General features: G+C 40.8%; 1 protein-coding gene across 1 annotated transcript in view; it reads right to left on the bottom strand.

The window, feature by feature from the left end:
- Positions 1–7,831: 7,831 nt before the first annotated feature.
- EXOG (endo/exonuclease (5'-3'), endonuclease G-like) overlaps positions 7,832–20,428 on the bottom strand; it is a gene marked incomplete at its 5' end in the record, with an annotated part of 20,281 nt that continues 7,684 nt past the window's right edge. Inside the window, 2 exons of the mRNA XM_010010238.1 lie at positions 7,832–8,432; positions 19,484–19,598. Of these exons, the coding sequence (XP_010008540.1) occupies positions 7,971–8,432; positions 19,484–19,598 (577 nt within the window). The remainder of the gene's footprint in view (positions 8,433–19,483; positions 19,599–20,428) is intronic.

The following is a 20,428-nucleotide window of genomic DNA, read 5'->3' as shown; positions in this document are numbered from 1 at the left end:
AATTTACTGTGAAGCACTGGCTGAAAACCATTTTCTGAACCACTGCACAATTTTAATCAGACGACCATACTGTATCCAATCAAGGGAGGATTTGCGAGGGGGGTAGGGAGGCGTTTCACTGTGGCCTTCCCCAGAGGACAGTAAATCCAAGCTCTGCTCAGGAAGATGAGATGTCTCAGGCTTCACAGCCTGCCCAAACCTAATTTGCACTAGAATTACATGGCCATTACTAATGTATACAGTGACTCAAATTGATTACTTTGCTATTTGTAAGAGCAACGCTCTCACTTTGGTGATGGCAGCTTCTAACCAAGGAGGAGTGCAAAGGGGAGAGAAAGAAGCGAAGTTGCTGCTTTGAAAGAGTACATGGGAATGAGAAGGGCTGTAAGGGTGAGTAAGTTGATGCTCAGGGGAGAGTTCAGCATGCAGAAGAGCATGAGAATGGCCGGACTCAGCCATTTTATGTGCTTAGCACATGTAGCATTACAAAATAAAATGACCTGTCTTTATCTTCGAGCCCCTAAAGTCCTGTCATATGTAATGGGAGCGTCTCTGGTTTTGATTCAGGACTCCTACAGCTATTGGAAATCCCAGACCTTCCTGGGGATCCTGTTCATGCCCGCACTGGGGTGCTGCTCTGTGGGAAGCCCCAAACACGCCCCTGCACAGTCTCGCACAGTCTCACACAGTTCTTCACAGCACTTCCAGCCTCTGCAAGGGAGAGACTCACACCTTGCACCACCAACGAGCTCTGCAGTGAGGACTGCATTCTGCCCCATTGGCCCAATGACAGCCAAAGCCACTGAGTAACTTAGGGACACTAGAAACACTTTAGCAGGATAGTTCATGTCCCACTTCTTCCTCAAACCCATAGCAAATGTGTCCCCTGGAGAGTAGGAACCTGGAGTTCAAATCCTCAGTGGAAATCAGGTGCAGGGGGTTTGAATATTGGTCTCCAGAATCTTCAGTACATGTGTCTGCTTCTCATATACATGACTTTTGCCAGAAGGATGCAGCCCGCATTGCACACCTAACTCCTAGCAATGGCTCAGGACAGGCAAGCCCAGAGGTGGCGAGGGTGCTGCTCTGCTACTGATGGGAGTTACCGTGATGACAGGAACATCAAATTATTTTCTGAAATTTCCTACTTGCTATAGCACAAGCCTCATGTAATGAAAACATAACCCTGGAGCCAAAGCTCTTCTCCCACACAGCCACATACCAATCATAACTCCACATGAACGTACATTCTACATTCCCTCCCACAAGAATCTCCCTACACATTAAATCACCTGAAGATTGAAGCTGGGGCAAGGGAGGATGGGGAAATTTCACCACAGCCTTTTGCTGTTCCTGCACAGCTTTTCCTTGTACAGCTCCTTCCTGTTACACTTGCTTGACATTACAGGATACCTGTGACACAGAAAAAGGAAAAGTTAAGATGTTGTCACCCAGGCTAACACACTGAGCAACCACTCTGCTTGCTCGTTAAAAAGCAAAGGGTTAAAACTTGGCAGGTATTTGCAGGGCTCCAAAGTCCCCCCAAGCAACAGGTGGCATTGGGGAAAGGCAGCCCTGTTACCAGCATGTCCCTTACCATCAGGTCCTGAGCTCTAAGGGAGCACTACTGGATTCTCCAAATAGATTTCCCTTGACAAGAAAGGATGGTCAGTCTGGTACACTAATAACATAGCAATACAGTTAGTAATAGGGTAGCAATAGGAATAGCAACACAGTTGCCCTCAAGATGCAGTTAAATGAAGTTAGGTGAACCCCAGCACCTTTTCCTGGAGCTCCAGCTGCTGCACATCACAGCTGGAAGTGAGCTCTGCTGAGTACAATGCTATGTCCCAAATAAACAAGCAGGATAATGGTCATGTTCCCTTCCCTCCTCCTCAGGAATGGAAGGGGACTGGTGCCTCCTTGCAGATGATGAAATCCAACCTGTGGAAGTGCAGACAATATAAAAATGGGCGAAGGCTGAATCCTCAGTACCCAGAGCTGGAGAAGACTGAAAAATGAAGACACATATGATGAAGAGAAAGACTGCGTGTACTGCAAATGCAGTGCTTTCAGCAAGCCTTACATTTCTTGTCCATCTCCCTTTGGGAACAGGACATGTACATACATGTACACTTCATAGAGCTGTATCAAATGCCTGATGTTCTGCAGAAGGTTCTTCAGCTGCCACTGAAGCAGCTCAGGTTCAACCCAAGGGAGCTCCTGAAGGCTGAGTGACATGATTTGGCATCCTCCTCTCCAGTACTGGGTCAGCTCACCTTTCTTGCCTTGCTTTCACACCTTCTAGTTTTAGCTCACATTGCTTCCTATGACACCCTGGCAATCAAATCCAAGCACAAGCCCACTTCTACAGCCAGGTTGTGTAATCCAGCTATGGTTTCATTTCACCATGCTTTGTGTCCCACTGTAGGTTCCCAAGTGCTTGGGCATGGCCACTCCACTTCTGGAGGCACTGCAGCACCAAAACACATTGGCAGGGTAACGAAACTCTGTGCAGGGAGGAATGCATCTTTCTTAATACATGGGAGTAAAAGGAGGCTGGCACAGAGACGGGTTGGTCTTCTTCCAGATGGATGTGCTCATGCAAAGATGGGAAAGGATAAGAGGTTGTTGAGTGCTGGCAGATCGGTAGGTACATTTATGCTCTCCATGCCCCAGCCTGCTCAGTGCTGAGCCCTGCCCCATCAGCTGTTGAGAGCTACTGGGGAAAACTTGCACAGGTCTTTATGTGTCGTCTTGTGAAATATTTATTCTTGATGCAAGCCAAATTTACCTCTGTGATCTGCTAAATACTTTCACATTGCTTCTTAAGCAGAATTGGAAGCACTTTATTCCAGACCTGTTTGCTGCATCCTTCCTGAACTGCTCAGTGCACCGGTGGGAAAGACGGGATGCCAGCCATCGTACCTCTCAAACCAACATCAAAAGCCTCCTGTTCAGATCTTGAAAGCAAGTATTTTGGGAGCATTATGTTGCCACAGCTGTTAATTTTTCACACGGCAGGTGGGAAACCTGCCCTGTTTGTAGGGCGCGACGGAAAAGGCCAGTTGCTCTGTAATATTTTACAACACAGGAAAGTGCGGGTTATTCATAGCCCTTGCTGGGTATCCAGCCCAGAGCATCCACACAGATACTTTAAGCAAATACATAAAGCTCTTGTTCAGTCTTTTCCTCCAAGCTATGGCAAAAGCAGACAAGCCATTAATTGCACAGGCAGATGGCTATTACAAAGCATGTGAGAACTGGCTACTCCATCACTGTGTAGGTGGAGCTGATTAGACGGACCTGAATCAGAAAGAAAAAAAAGGAACACTTCCTACATTTCCTTTGCTACACGGTGAGAAAAGCTTTTCCCGTGTGACTGGAGAAGACAGTTCAAAAATAACAGCAAAATAGCTCCTCACTTCCCCACTGAGCCATGTTACTAGCAAGAGCACTTTGTGATTTATATACAATTCCTCCACATCTTCACTGCTGGGCAACAAGCACACAGGACCAGGATGGGCACAGGAGAGTTTGGGGTTTTCTTCACACGGACTGGCACAGGTTAAACACAAAGAGACCAGGCACTACAGTACCAGAGGTACCCACTTCTCCGCAAGCTGCCACCAAAAAAACCGCTCCTGTTCCTCTGCTGTCCTATCTTGAAGCAGCTCTGATTTAGGGAAGGAATTCCTTTCGGTGGAGGAGTTTCTCCTAAGCTGCAATCTAAACCTCCCCTGGTGCAACCTGAGGCCATTTCCTCTTGTCCTATCACTTGTTAACTGGGAGAAGAGACCAACACTCACCTCGCTAGTACCTCCTTTCAGGCAGTTTGTAGAGAGCAATCAGGTACCCCCTAAGTCTCCTTTTCTCCAGACTAAACAACCCCAGTTCTCGCAGCCACTCCTCGTAAGACCCTTCACCAGCTTCAGTGCTCTTCTCTGGACATGCTCCAATGTCTTGCGGTGAGGGGCCCAGAACTCAACACAGTATTCAAGGTGCAGCTTCATCAGTGTCAAGTACAGGGGGATCATCACTGCCGTGGCCCTACTGGCCACACTGTTGCTGATACAGGCCAAGATGCTGTTTGCCCTCTTGGCCACCTGGGCACATGCTGGCTCATACTCAGCCACCTGTCAAGCAACACCCCCACGTCCTTTTCCTGGGCACCTTTCCAGCCACTCTTCCCTATTGAAAGGCTCCTCTATTTAATAGTTTTTGATGGAGGAGGTTTACCTTGTCTAACCAATTCCAAAAAAAGAGGCTAATGACTGACCCCGCCCTGGAGAAACCCAGTGCCAACCTCCAGCAATCACTGCTGGCCAGATTAGCAGCTTCTGCAAATCCTGGTATTTGTTACTTACTTGCCTCCATTTATTTTACAGGACATCTGAATGTTTCTGTCAAGGAGATGACTCCAGTCATGTAAAGAACGCTCAAGGTGGGTTGCATCACCTCTGAAGCCTTTTGATGAAGAAAACAGTCAAATTTCTGGGTGTGTTATCTTCTCCCCTTTCAGCTGTTGCCTGTTGTTATCTAATACACGTTACTTTTCCAGGACAAGGATTCTTTCTCCACAGGTTAGTGCAGCACTTACAACTTGCTAATGACACTCATCTTTACTCCTACATGGCAAACTGAAAATTGCAAAACGGTGCTCTGAAGTGAACTGAGGGAGAGCAGAAGTTTAAATCCCTCCCCCCCCCCAATTTTGTTTACAGATGCAAACCAACAGCATTACAAGACATCAGTACAGGGATAAATTCTCACCTATGATGAGATTCATGAAGAAGCTGGAGTCAAAATTGTCTTGGGAGCAGATACATAACTTATGTGGTCAATCTAAAGGCACTTTCATTGTCAAAACCCTTATCTAGGAAAAATCATTAGCTTCATACTCCACTACTGTCAATACAACACTCCAAACAACAATTCATTTTAAATGGGTATCTTAGTATCACCAGCAAAAAGACAGTTATTATGGGCCAGAGACACTTGATTCATATCCCCCACCATTTTTGTCCACCAAGGCCGACACGGTGGAAGCAGTCTGCCCTCAAAAGGCCAAATACCAACAATGCACCGAGCGGAGACGGTTGCCTGCAGCCCAAAATCCTTGACCATCACGGCAGCTCTCCCCTGCGTTCCCTTCTGTCTCCCATTTATCATCACTTTCACCCCGATTCAAGATGAGCAGTAACAATCAGGACTAGACAGTCAAGGGAGTATCAGAAAATCACTGTATCAGGCTGTGGACAGACTGGTTGTCAATATCCCTTGCTATTCAGTTATTTAGCTTTAAACCCAAACATATTAAAACAGTGGAGGAACAAGGGGGAAACTTCTCCATATCCAGGACTCCTGTAGCTTAGCTGTCTCACAAGGGTTTGTATTGTCACTACAGATGCAGGCAGGGATGTGATTAAGTGTGCAACAGGAATGACAGAGGGACACAGACACAACCACAGTTCTCACCAAGGATTTTGAAGCAGTAACTTACGAATGTGGTTCAAACAACTCTGTAAAGCCTCACCCCCTTGCTATTACTCATCTTACATTTCCTTTTGTAAAGAAAGCACACTTATTTGCTATATGCTAGAGTCCACAGTTACTTTAGATGAGGAAACCAGCAGAAGATGAGCAGGTGAATGTCCTCTTTGGCACACAGCAGTGCTAGAAGTGGTTTCACTGTTCACCACCTGCTGCCACCTTCCAACGGGAGCTGAGGAACAACAACCATGCTCAAACAGAGCTGACAGTTCTACAGGGCGTCTAGTCTGTGTTAAGCCATGAGGCATGAAAATTATGGTAATCAGGGCTTGCAAGAATTCAGGAGTGCACAGAAGATCCAAGGACGTATCAAGTTAGGAAGCAGCTGGTCTCCGCAGCAGGTCTCCACAGGACAGTCACACTGCTGCTGTCCTAACGGCAAGCTGTAGCGGTAAGGAAGGATACCTGGAGTTCCTTGCATACCACTGGTGCTGTCCCAAAAGAAGTTTTTTGCTACAGATGGATACGTTATCTGTAGCACTGAGAATTGTTTCAGCTGTCCATAGGTGTGTGTGAGCCCTTGCAGGAGAGATGTGCAACCTCTCAGCTGAAAGGATCAAGAGATAAAACAAGGTGGAAGACTGAATCAAAACCCATAAAGAATTCAAATTATGGGGAAAGGAGAAAGACAATGCAAAGAACAATGACAAGGTTCTTTTTCCAAAGGGTGACACCATCACAGTGCAAAAAGGCTGCCTGGACTCCAGCGAAGTACACGCAAGACCATCAAGAGGCAGACGAAGCATCCGGCACTTTGTTATTCCAGGCAACACAGTCGTCTCCTACATTCTGTGATCAAATGTTTTTGTCACATTTGATAGGATTAACAACCAAAATTCTGGGTTAAAATTGAAATGAGCAAACGTTTTGTCAGGATTTCACCCAAATTCTCCCTAATTTATGTGGGCAGTAAGCTTTTATGATGTCCTTAGCTAGTCACATTTCTCTCGTCTTAAGTGTTTGGATTTTGTAAATATGTTCTTGGCAAACACAAAAGTGTCATGGGAACCACAACTGCTTTATAAAGTGATCTACTTTTGGATACTGCAACTAAACTGAGATGAAGGAAACCATACAGTTTTTATAGCATCCAGCCGATGATTCACAACATCCAAATGATGCTCCTGATTCATCCTTTATAAAAACAGCCTGGCACTACATGATCCTTCTCAGAAACCATTAATTCTCACACTAAGACTACTGAAGGTGTTTTTATGACACAAGTCCAAATTTACAAAGAGTCATACCAGTAAAAGAAAATTCTAAATATACTAAAATTTCTAAAAGAGTTTTACTCTTTTGTTCCAGATTTAATGTCTCAGGATACAAGTCTAATCTATGTCCAAAATTCAAGTATGTCCAAAATTCAAGATGTACACACAAGGAAAGTACAAAACTAATGAAAATACCCCTTCATTAAGCCTCCCAAGCTGATGCAAATCTGACAAACTTCAGATGCTGCTGAAACAGAACTGGAAATGCATTTATAGTCAGTCTTCTTTCACGAAGGAGTTTTGTTGCTAAATTTATAGACCAAAGACTGATGCTGGGTTAAAAAACAGTGAGTGACAATCACAAACAAAAAGAAAGCAGTGTGCACCTCTCAAATCAAGCAGTATCAAAGAAAACACGCTTATCCAAACTTAGTGGTGAAAGCAAAATATTAAGATTATGTTAATTTATGAAGAACCCATTGATCCTGATAGCAACTTGTGCAAACTCTGCTTCTATTTTTGTTTTTTTTTTTTTTTAAATGAAGAATTATACATGAATGGAAGAAGTCCGCTGCAAATGACAAGAGCTGACAGCTACTGACATGCGAAAATACCCCAAGCACACGAGGTCAGGAGAGGTAAGAGACAATCTGGTTTGGTTAACACCACTGTGTGAAGACTGTAAGGGATTCCGATTATATCTTACAGCTCTCTAATAAAAGAGTGTTAAATGAAATATTTCTAAATTAATTTCATTTACAAAAATCCCAGAAAGTACCATTGCTTCCACTCTATCATTCTGAAAGACATTTGCAGGTAGAATTACACTTAAACATGTTCCAATTGTTCTCCCAAGGTGCCTACTATCTATTTTTATAAAATTCCTAGAAGGGATTCCATACAAACCCCAAGTCTGATATCTCACTTGGAAAATTGCACAAAGCCTTTTCTGGAGGTCCAGTAAAGTATTCATGCCAGAATGGGGTCATTTTCATTTCTCACTGCAGCAAAGTACTGCAGCAAATCACATGTGTGCATCATGTTACATGAGAATAAGTATTATTCCAAACCCACCATCTTCCAAATGTTTCTTTATTGTTTCCACAACTCAAAAAAGGATAATTCATAGAGCCCTTGTCTCTGTGTTTGCCTTCAGCTGCCCTTTCAAAGTATAAAACCCCAAACATCTTCTTGAAAAAGTACTCAGCCAGTTTTCCCCTCTCTAGCTGTGACTTGTTTTTCCTGCAGTAGTTCTTCTTCCTTCTTCTTGAGAAGCTTTAGAAGATACTCATCAGGCTCAATTCCTGCCTCCCTTAACTCTGACATGACTTTCTCCAACCGGTGCAATGTACGGGCACTCTGTACTTTTCTAGCAGTGATGTACAATGTAAATTCCTTGAAGCCCATTAGTTTACAGGTATCCACCTCACAGATATTTTTAACATCTCTGGTTTTGTCCACCTGGGGGAAGAAAACTAAACCTGACATTTTTTCCAGATCTTCAATATTTACTTGGAATTCAGGCAGCTGGTGACTGAAGCCTATGGGATCATTTGGCACTACAAAAGCCCCCAGTACCAAGGGCTCTGTAGATGTTCTGCTCCGTCTGGCAAGGATCACCTTGTATAGGTGGGATGGCACAGCCACATCATCCTTCCCGATTACCTGTCAAAAGGTATACAGAACTTATCAGTTGAGGGGGAAAAAATATATGAGACTAATCCTACTACCTCTGAAAAGAAGCCACAGCACATTAACTACCCATCAAAAACATGTGCAACGTTATCAGACTAGAAGCTGAGAAAAAAAGCACCTGTACTGGGCCTGGCTAGGATGGAGTTAATTTTCCCCTGAGCAGTCCTCACAGGGCTGTGCTTTGCATTAAATGCACTAGGATTCAGCTTAACAGCTTGTACATGTTGGGTTTCCTGCTGTGTCACTTAGACCACGAGGGGAGGATCAAGACTCTAAATTCACATGAAAGCTGTTAAAAGCTCACACACACACGTATACAGTAGACTCTCCAACCTGTGTCAGGAAAAAGTCCAAGGGAATATACCTATTGATAATAAATGTAATCTCTCCTATATTCAAAAAGTGATGCTCATGCATGCACTGTTCTAAGTTGGTTTTTTTCTTTTAGTATTGCTGAACTTAATCTGCCATGCTAACAAAATGTAACAGGCTCATACATGGAAAACTTGAATTTTGCATAACCCTTCTGTATAACGACCTTGTTAAAAACTGTACTTTTATACTAATAGCAACAGAAAAAAATATTCAGATACCTTACCAAAACTACAAAGGCACCTTGGTTTATACATAAAATCCAGTAGTTTGGTACTATTTCCAGTATTTGCAATACCTACAAAAGCAGACTGCTTGTTTTGGTTTTCTGACAGCTTTTGTTAGATAGAATTAAAATACAACTTCAGAGAAAGCAGGTATTTATTTCACTGCCACAATTGATCACATAAATTTAAAGTATTTTACAAACTAATTCAGTTTATCAGGTCAGACATACTTCATCCATTCATATATTCAGTATAACTCAATCACCAAAGAAACACTTCCTGTGTATGCTTCATTCTGAGAGCATTCAGCAAAACAAAGTAAGTTTTTAAAACTAAACTTTGCCTGTGGCTACTGAACCAAGGTTCACACAGTCTATTCCAATAGTCTGAGTTACGAATTCTTTCACTGTTTGATGTATGTCGCTGTTGCCAGTTTTTAAAGTGACCAACCTTTAAATCTTACTGGTTAGTCTAAAACCAGAGAAAAAACCTTCAGGAGAAAGGGAAGCCTTTGATAAAGTTTTTTCATGTTTTGCACAGTAACATAGTACTACCATCTCTGTCAAATATGTGCTCTTAGATTTCTTTATTATAGAATACTTTCCTCCCCTTCCCTAAACTAGACTATTTAATGGCTTTGCTGTAGTTTAAACACCTTTGGTATGTTTCTGGGGTTTTTTTGTGGATTTTTTTTTATTTTTTTATTTTTATTTTAGAATAATGATCATGCTTATGCCACCAACCTTTTCCTAAATAAAGCTCTGCCTAGACATCTAGAGCCATTAAAACAGGTAAGCAATAAATAAATGCCTTATGCCAAGTCTACTTATCCTTTGAATGACAGATGTCTTGATAGGGAAATTAGAGCTCCCGAGTGTCAAAGCACTTTACATTTAGCATTCAGTGTGGGTGTAACCAGAGTTACAGCTCCTCAGGATCAATGGCATAAATAATCAAAACTGACTGATGCACAGATAATTTTAAAATATACTAAAAACTATGCATGAACACACTGTGCTATATGGTGGGTTAAAACTGAATTACAAAATCATAGAATCATAGAATGGTTTGGGTTGGAAGGGATCACCTAGTTCCAACCCCCCTGACATAGGCAGGTTGCTCCAAGCCCCATCCAACCTGGCCTTGAACACTGCCAGGGATGGGGCAGCCACAGCTTCTCTGGGCAACCTGTGCCAGTGCCTCACCACCCTCATTGTGAAGAACTTACTCCTAATATCTAACCAAAATCTTCCTTCTTGCAGTTTAAAGCCATTCCCCCTTGTCCTACTACTACACACCCCTGTAAAAATCCCCTCTCCAGATTTCCTGTAGGCCCCCTTTAGGCAGTGGAAGCTTCTCTAAGGTCTCTGTGGAGCCTTCTCTTCTCCAGCCCAACTCCCTCAACCTGTCTCCATAGTAAAGGTGCTCTATCCCTCAGATCATCTTTGTGGCCTCCTCTGGGCTTCCTCTAACAGGTCCATGTCCTTCTCAAGTTGGGGCCCCTGAGCAAAAATGAATGGTGTTGGGAGTTTAACCTATTTGAGATAGGTGGCACTTAAACTAGGGATTATTATGTGCAACGTATTGAGGGTGCGAGGGAGAGAGCCAAGAAGTAACAAAACCCCTGATGGGGACAGGAAGGAGCTCATATTTCCATATTCACCCAAGTACATCCAGTGACTGACACTGTTGAAGGCAGACGGGTGGAATTCCTTTTCTCCATCAGGACTGCAGAGCCTGTGCTGCAATCCCAGCCCCTGCATGCTCCTTGGGCAAGGCAGAAAAGAAGGAAGAGACTGGGCGCAGCTGCACCTCCACCCTACACCTGCAGCCTCCTGAGAGAAGGCAGTAGCAAGAATAAAGCCTGTTTCCCACGTTCAACCTGGCCACCAGTCTCTGGACTTGCAGCATTCCTGTGCAGTATGCCCTCCTGCACTGCCTTTGCCAGGCATACTTTGTCTTTCTTCACATACTTTGTCCCACTATAAATACATGTATATGTACTAGGTCCTCCTTAGCTCGGCTCCCTCCCCTTCTCAATACCTCCCACACACATACACATACCAGCATCCTCTTTCTGTTGTACAAAAGACCAGAGGAAGGGTAAACATGCAGATGGAGCTGCTACAAGTATCTCCAATTAGGGGGTATATGGCGTATGTAAAACAAACAGGTGAATGTGTGTTGAGTGAGCTAGCAGAGGGAATGGGATTGAGTCTGAGGACTGAGTGGGTGGATAGAAAGGCTGGGGAATGAATAGAGCTGAACATAGAATAGTTAGGTATGAAATGGAAATGCTGAATGCCTGAAGTGGGTGTTAAGGGAAAACAGACCGTGTGCTTATGTAATATGATGCAAATATATATATTCTATGCAAAATAATGCACATTTATGCATAGTATATTCACCTATGGAAGGAGGGAAGCAAAGTAGGAAAGAGAGGACTAGTTAAAAATGAACGAAGGTTTGGCCTTTTGAGAAATGTAGTTCTAAATACAACTCACTATACAGGCAATGGCAATAAATGTAATTTATGTACCAATTCAGTTGCACATAAGCTCTCTTCTTAAGATTTAAAGAAAATTTAAGTAATGCAAAGGCTTTGCACTAGTCTTCTGGACAGCAGTATACTACTTCTGTGAGTAATTACTTCACTGAGTTCTGATACTGTTAAAGTGATTAAAACAAACTTCAACCTGCCAAACGGCCAGAGTCCACAAGTGTCCTTTCCTTACAGAAAATGGGGCATAAAGACCTATTCCCAGCTAATTCTGCTGGAGGAGAATAACATCAAAGGAGCGTGCCTCATTTCTGTAACAGAGGAAAAAAGCATGACAAGGAATATATAAGGGGTTTTTCTGCAGTTTAACACTTAAGTGAACCACGCACAGGATTCATTACCAAAAAATTATGCTGCCAGCCTGACCCAATGATTTCTGTTACAAAGGAAATGCAGTTCTGAAGCATGCCATAATACTTCCATTATCACGCTCTGTAATATACCAAAATTTGCTTTTTTATGTGAGTATATACAGAAGCTGCAGGTGAATGTTTCCCCCTCTCACACAGTTCAACAGCTAGGGAAAGAAGGTGTGATTCTGTAGAAGTGAAGTTTGCAACAGAAGCAGTAAGTAGGAAAACCATACTCAATAATTCATTTCCTATTGCCACCTAGAGGATCTTCCTACCTAACAGCAGTCTGAATCACTATTCTGATCTGCACCATCCCATTTATCTCAATGCATGCTTAACAGAGGCAGATAGCATACGCTCCTATTGTAACAGAACAGAAAATGGGTTAAGATTATCCAAGCACAGATGTTGACTTTGATTTGTGCTAGTCTATCCACAGGCAGCAGATGATCTTTCAGCAATCAATGCCTGAAACAGCTCTGTCCCAGACAGAGAAGAGCAGCAATTTTAAATAATATCTGTGATTCAAAAAAGATCTTATGTGCTAATACAAGCAAGAAAACACAGCAATGCCCTATTGAAAATCACTGCTGTCTCACATGCTTTCACACCATGTTGACAACAGCCCAGAAAGTAAAATTTTGTGTAATCCTTTGAAAACTTCCATTTTGTTATTGCAATAAAATTTTGCTTAATCTTTCATATTTTCAACAGCCTCATAACGGGGGGGGGGGGGGGGGGGGGGAAGGCCCTCCAGCTAAAGGCCTTCTTTTTATAGTATTAAATATATTCTTTTCCCATCATCATCTGGAAACCAATGTGAAATTTTCAATACTACTTCTCTTTGCTGTATCAGTTCAACATAAAATGTTCATCGCCCTGTCTTTTTGTGGCTGCTTATTCGTTTTACTTTTGCTTTGCTCTTTTTTTTTTGGTGATTTAGTGCTGGCTCAAGCCCTGTCACTGGAGTGGTATCATCTAATAATGCAACATTATGATAATGTCATTTTCAGCATGGAGTTTATTGGTTTTTATTATTACTGACATTGCTACTGACATTCCACAAGTGTTTATAAATTTGTCATACTCCTCAATTATGTCAAATTAATCGTGGACAGCTGTCATGAGGACAGGCCATTAAAACATATGCAATTCCTGACATTTAGGGATGTTTACAAACTGCTAAAACAACAAACATGTTGGTAAGTAGTTACACAACTTAAACAGCTCACACGGATAGATAAAGGTAAGGGAAGAAGTAAGATGGTTTCTTAAAACAGAGAATTTGTTTCTTAAAACAGAGAGCTTTGATAAATTCGGCCTCACAGCTACGTCACTGGATGGGGTTTTTTCTTAAGACTGTCTTTCCTCAGAATTTTGGCCAAATCTCTTCTTGGTCATAGTTTTTAAAATTGGAGGAAGGACAAATTTGGTAATATCTTTGGAATGCTTAAGTATCACAATAAATAATGAAGAAATTTGCTAATGGCATCTAGGGTAAGTTGAGGCATGTGACATTACCTAATGTCACCTTTGTGGTGGCAGTCAGATAAATATAAGGCAAAGCAGTCCCTAAAAATTACAGTCCCTAAAAGTTTGGAGTTTCTGAGAAATAAAACTCTATTCTTACATAAACAGGAGGAAAGGAATATACCAGGTATAACAGCAGAACACTTGAGATTATACTAGAAGAAAACAGTGTTACTCTTAAGAGAAATTTTAAAACGTACATAAATGTTACCATATTTTCATTTTATACTGGACCTGTTACAGCTTCCCAGAGCAGTAAGAAAATCACCTTCTTCTAAAAGAAAGGATTCACGACTCTGAAAGTAGTCTTTTGCCACCTAGTGACTAGAAAACGAAAATCAACCGTGAAGACAAGGGACTAGCCTTTCATCAGCAAGTGCCAGCTCTGAACTGGCAATTATCTAAGATTCTCTTAGAACCTGGTAAACAGAAATCACATTCAATCAGTCATGCCTTAAATGCTAGCACACGCTGAAGAGTCCTTGCACCAGAGGGTACCATCATCAAATAAATTAAAATGATAGCTCCAGAAATTCCCTCTACAGTCCAGTAACTGTTTCTTAACTCTTTCTGTATAATAACCAGAGTTTAGAACTAAGCCATACTGGAAACCAGAACTGACTGAAAACAAGCATACACACAATTCTCTAGGTGTACTTCCACCTACATCTGGCAGTAACAAAATTAAGGCTCCTGTCACATTTCTGGATGGACAGAATTCAAGGACATCATTCCTGTCACCCAAAAATAAGACTTTCTCTGAACAGGCACTTGTTTTGTTTCAGCTATAACTTTAGGCATGATACTGACCAGAGTCATCAGATGTTTTATTGTATGTAATATATTGATATGACACAAGGTTTGACTATCTAGAGCTTTTATTATAATTTGATACTAAATTCTGTATAAAACCAGACTTTCTAGCAGTATAAAAACTCTCTTTGATATCGGTATAATTTTATTTACTTGATTATTGTGACAACATTAACTGCCTTCACTCCAGTTCCTTTCAGATTCATGTTAGGCAGCACTGATTCTGTTGATAGAGTTTTCTCCCAAATATTTGAGAGAACTCTGTCAGATGGCACTAGCAACTGAGGCAGACCTAGCAATACAAAAACCAGAAAATACTACAGATGAAAAGCACAGTAACAATCTGCAACACTGCGCAGTCAAGCACTCCAAAATGCAAATGCATGTACTTCAGGAAAACTTAATTTGTTGTGGCTGGTCTGACTGCTATTGCCAAATCATTTGGAAATACTAAAAAGAAAGGAAGAAAGAAAAACCCAACCCCAAACAAAATGAGGACATGGTAAAAAAAAAAAAAAAAAAGGCTGTGCCTAAATACATAGTTATGGCCTTTAAAGACAGACACTCCAGCCCCTGGTTTTGGTTTGGGCTTGTTTGTTTTGTTGTGCTTTTTTTTTTTTTTTTTTTTTTTACAGACTGCTAATTCTACAGAAGCCGTTTAGGTTTCCTAACATTGAATCTACTACAGTCCCTATTACCACTCTCCCTATAACAAAAAAAACTTTGGGATGGTTACAGTGCTAACTAAAAGCAACCTCATAAATCTATCCTTTGGTGTCTCTTCTCATCCAATCTTAACCCAGTGCCTATTATTTTCATTTCTACATCATCTCTAAATTTAGGGCTGACAGAGTTCCAGTGGTTTACACCAGCTGATTTAAGATCTAACCCTTTGTACGTTAAATTTTATGGGACATATATAACGGACCGAAATCTTACTAGTTGCCTGCATGGCCTTAAGCCCATTTGGAGAAGTCAGCAAATAATAAGAGTCCCCAGGTTTACATCCATTTACAAGGATTCCTTCCCCTATAGTATCTTGGCTGGCAGAAAACATCTAGTACTTCTGAAATTTGACTGGGGAAAACCATAAAGTACCACCTTCTATTTGAGAGGTGCAATTTGTTGCCACAGAACTAAATGACGAGTAAGTATATCTTCTGGTACACTTACTGTATGTCTCTGGCCCAGCCTAGTGATTTAATTCTGAAAATTAAACAGCAGACATAATTCCAGTAGGAACCTAGTATACCACTAAAAAGTACATAAAAATATATTCTTCAAATAACAAAAAAAAATGTTATCTACGCTGTGCTTTTGTTCACCAACCACAACCAATTCTTCTTAGGTTATTATTTACTAAGATGGCATTGGGAATAAGAAGGGTGCAGCATCATGCATGATACAACAGAATTATTGCAAAATTTGTATTTCAAACTCCAAATCTGCTGACAGAGGAAAATCACTGAAGTGACAGTCAATGGAGAACAGTAATGTATAAAACAAGACAATGTCATTTTGATTTTATCTGGACAAAGATGAAAATTCTGCATCTGCCTCTCCAGTGACACATGACAGATTTTTCCTATTGGCATTCTATTTTACATATATTCTCAAAATATGTTTTTCAGATACCAAGTATGGTCATCAATCTACTCTTTGCAGTAAGAGACTCTGCTGGAGACAGATGAAATGACAGAACATATCTGAGGATACAGCAAGTTCAGCCAATAGATAGAACAACACTGGCATCTAAGGAGTTCAAGGTTAATTCCTGTTCTGGAATTCAACAGCAAATGGTACCAGAGTCCAAGCAGGAACTGGGAACAATGCCATGACCAATGCTCTGTTTTATCTCTATAGTTATCTAAAAATAACCTTTTCGGATGTCTGATGAGAAAACACCAGCCTGTAAAGCCATGGATACGTACTTCACTCCTTAGACAAAAGCAAGGAAACTGAGATTAAAGAGAGGATCTGAAACAAATCAATGCAGACACGTTCACTGTAGTACTTCTGTGTTTTCTTTTTCTCTTTTCTAGTCTCAGATGAGAAAAAAGACAGTAGAAGGGAGCTCAGCCTTAACAGTCACATGGGAGATTATAGGTTGTGAGTTTCAGCACTATTGTGTGTACTACAGCACTTTTCCTTAAACAGCACATACAAAGAAAAAGGTCACCTTCTCACATAAGCTACATAAGCCCAAACAATGAAGACTAAAAGCTTTTCATTTTTTGAACCTAGCAGAGTTCACTCCAAAAGACAACTAATAGGTACCTTCCCTTCTCATTCAGCTGCCAACTCTCAGCGTTCTTGGTTTAGGGGTACAATCCCAGACTACCAAAATCAACAGCAATGCCTGCAATTATAGCCAAGGTATCTGTTTGAAAATAACTCTCCAGGCTGTGTTCCCTCTTCTAAGTGTATGTGTTGATGTAAGAAGGAATAAAGGAAACCCCAACAACCAAACCCCAACACACCACTGCACTCTGAAGCCTCTCTCCCCAGAGGACAATGTCGATGGCAAGCACAACTTATGCCATAAAGATATTTCAAAATAGTAAAACAACTCTCATCCTGTATTTATTTACACTTAGGAGTGTTGCTAAAGAGGACCTAAATACAATAATTTAAAATCTTAAACAAAGCAAAAAAACCCCAAAGAAAACCAACATTTTACTCTTCCCACCTGTAAACAGCACTATCTGTACTCAAATACAAATCACTTTACATATTGAATCTCACCACAGGAAGCCAAGGATTTAAGAATATGGCCAAATGGTAAAATGAAAACCTGAATACCATCATTCCACAGTTTTCAATCTTACACTGAATTTCACTTCATAGTTTATATTAAGACAGAAACTGATAAAACATTCATAGAAGACCAGAGTTGTCATCAAAGCCAAAGATGATGAAGACATCTTGGCAACAGACAAGAACAGAATATGATAATCAAAGCAGCATGGACATTTTGTGGCTATTACTCCATCACTGTACACTGGTATCAAGTTATTTTGAATAAATAACTTGTAAGTAAGATGCAGTGCCTGCTATTATTTTTACCTGTGGAATACTAAAATTCACATTTCAAAACGAAAATGGATAGCAACAATCATTTTCCAGAAAATGTAATCTTTCTCTTCTAAATAAACACTTTCTCTAGAGAAAAACTAGAAAAAGATGACCAAGATTAAAAGGAAGCAGTTGATAGGTGCAGTTGATAGATGACCCAACTGCTTCCTGGAAAATAATTTCCAGCTATAAAATGTTCACGTCAGCTCAGGATTTTTAATTCTTTGCTATGTAAGATGAACATATATCTTTAGGGATAAAAAAGAAAATGCAATATCCTGACAGCTGCAAGGAGGCAATCTTCAGCGAGCTATGTGCAAGCCTGGGTAACTCTATGGTGCCATTCTGCATGACAGTAAGCCAAATGCCAAGCAGACTGTTGAAAGGGAACGTCTTCATCCTGCTCCTAGCTTTGTGATTTTGGATATACCTCATGCTGTCACCAGTAAGCACTGGACTCCTCTGTGTGCTCCTTTATCTTTCTACAGCAGTAAAAAACAAGCCCAGTAAGCAAATAAACAGTCCACTATGGATGGTTTTCTATTGTATTAGGTAATTAAGCATCTTGTGGAAGGATGTGACAGTCATCAGCACTGGCAGACAGGGAAAAGGACTGGAAAATATAACGGCCAGTAGCCAAGTCAGCACTCTTTCTTTGGATGGCAAGGAGCCATTGTCAGTCTAAAGCTGTCTTTGCCACTAACATATTGTATCCCTTAACCATAGCTTATTTATCCACTTGAAAACAAGCGCAGTTCCCACCTTCCTCAAGAAGATGTGGTAAGAGATGAAGTTTGGAACTGCCAGTGAACATGAAAAGGATAAATTATTATGGCTGCATTTTCATATGCATGATATGACTGTCTGGAAAAAAAAAACAACCGGACAAACCTAAATCCAAAGCTGTAACTTCATCCCAGTCAAGATTACAACCATGTGTGGGTGGGGACATAAGGGACAGTTTTTAAAGAAATAAAAAGGTAAAAGCAAACAGAAAAAATACATTACATCATGACAAAGTTCCAAGTTCAGTCAAACAGAAGTCAGCTGTGTATTTATAATGGAGAAATAATGCCTAAATCTTATAGCTAAACAAGACAGTGTTGAAAGTCAAATATCTCTCTTCTTTGTCTGTCTCATATCCCTCTGAAATAGGAACTTGTTACAGCAAGCTCACTCATTGCTCCTCAGAGAACTAGTTGGACAGCTGAATCACTCAAGAGCTGAAGCTGCAGTTGATCCAAGCACTTATTTTCAAGGGAAAGTGTTTTTTCAAGAGGCACAAAATACAGCATTATTATTTGCATTATGCTAGCTTTTATCTAGCAACTGAAAACAGCAATAATATCTCATTACAGTAGGGGTAGAAGGCAATAGACTCACTCCTTGAATACCTTACTATGCTCAGATCCTACAGATGTCTAAACACTTGCTTACAAAGAGTAAGTCAGGATAAGCAATAATAAATTAATCTCTCAACATGATAGCCCTTCCTATCTTTTGACTATCAGTGACAGTTTCTAGACTCCAAAATCTTCAGAGTATTTTAAGCAGGTAATAAAAAATGGTAACCAAAAGAAGGCGGGGTATCAGTAACACGGACCAGTGATTATAATGCATTCACCCAAAACCTACTGAACTTGAATGAAGCCTTTCAGCAAACAACTGCCTTTGAAAGTAATGGAGCACAGGCATTCCAATACAGTTTTAACAAACCCATACTACCTTTGTATTGTACTGTTTCTAGAATATATCAATAAATGATTGAACGGATGACTACACATCAGCAAAGCCCACTCTCTGCTTAGATACTGTCATGTATTACTGAAATCAGAAAACAGTTTTACTGCAGACTGAACAGACAGTTAATAGATCTCTCTCTATAAGTAAACCAAATTATTCTAAAATTGTACTTTTTTATGTGCAGGTAAGATATAACAGCTCTACTGAACTTGTCCTGACTAGCATTGGACATTTAGTATATTTAGGATGCACTAGGATGCTTAACCCTGTTTTATCAAGCTACAGTATCAATTTTAAATAATTAAATATTTGTCACTGCATTGTTAACCCAGCCACATATATGCATACCTGGTAAGTAACACTCTTCTTTCCATCAACATTTGTTTGAGGCAAGGTCAGAGGTCCAGAAACTACCCAAACATCCTCAAATCTCTCCGTCAATTCCCGACAGTACATTTCCATTCTGGAATATATTTGTCAGAGAGGGTAAAGTGAGCTGGGAAAACTTAACATCATAATCTTTGAAACATACTGTGAAGGGCAAGATGAACTCCTGACAGTTTGGAAGCACTTTTCCAAACTCATGTGACTGACTCACAAGCCAAAGAAGGTAAAACACTGGCCCAAGTCATACTTCCTACTTGTGCAGTTTCACTTATTTACAGATATGCTTGTGTTATTGTACTTATTTGAAAATGGGTTTTGTAGCCTTACCACCTGTCCTCAAGATTTAAGTTCTCTACTTACTACTCCTTGCTCTCACACTTGATACCAGAAAAATACAGTTGATGGTCACTTGGGATTAGTAAAATACTTGTTTCAAACAGCAGTTTGTGGCGTTCTTGCTTCAAAAGGTTTTATCACATTACTGGATTTGTATGTTCTTTCCTCAAGGAATCAATGTCCTGCAACATACTGCTCTTTCCACAGTTCAACATACTTAAGGAAGTTTCTATGTGCCATTCCCACTAAGTCTACTTACTTGGGTTTTTAATACAAAACTGTTTGAAAATAAAGCAGTAACTCCAGAAAGACTAACATTAGTTATAGAGTTTCATTTCACTCAAATGGACAGACCAGAACATGTAACAGATGAGCCCAGCTTATCTGTCTGCTTCTGAAGGGGGGAGGTTTCACCGCTCCTCTGTCTCAACCCTATTCCTCATAACTCTCCCTTGGGCTACCTTAAGCACTCCTCATCTGTCAAAAACCCTGAAAAAAAAACAGACTCTTTTTTTTTTTTTTTTTTGTGGTGGGGTAGTGGGTTTAAACAGCTTTTACACATCAGAATTA

Source organism: Nestor notabilis, unplaced genomic scaffold (assembly GCF_000696875.1).
Source record: "Nestor notabilis isolate BGI_N333 unplaced genomic scaffold, ASM69687v1 scaffold3860, whole genome shotgun sequence".
Classification (NCBI taxonomy): Eukaryota; Metazoa; Chordata; class Aves; order Psittaciformes; family Psittacidae; genus Nestor; species Nestor notabilis.
This window is presented reverse-complemented; position numbering and strand designations above follow the sequence as displayed.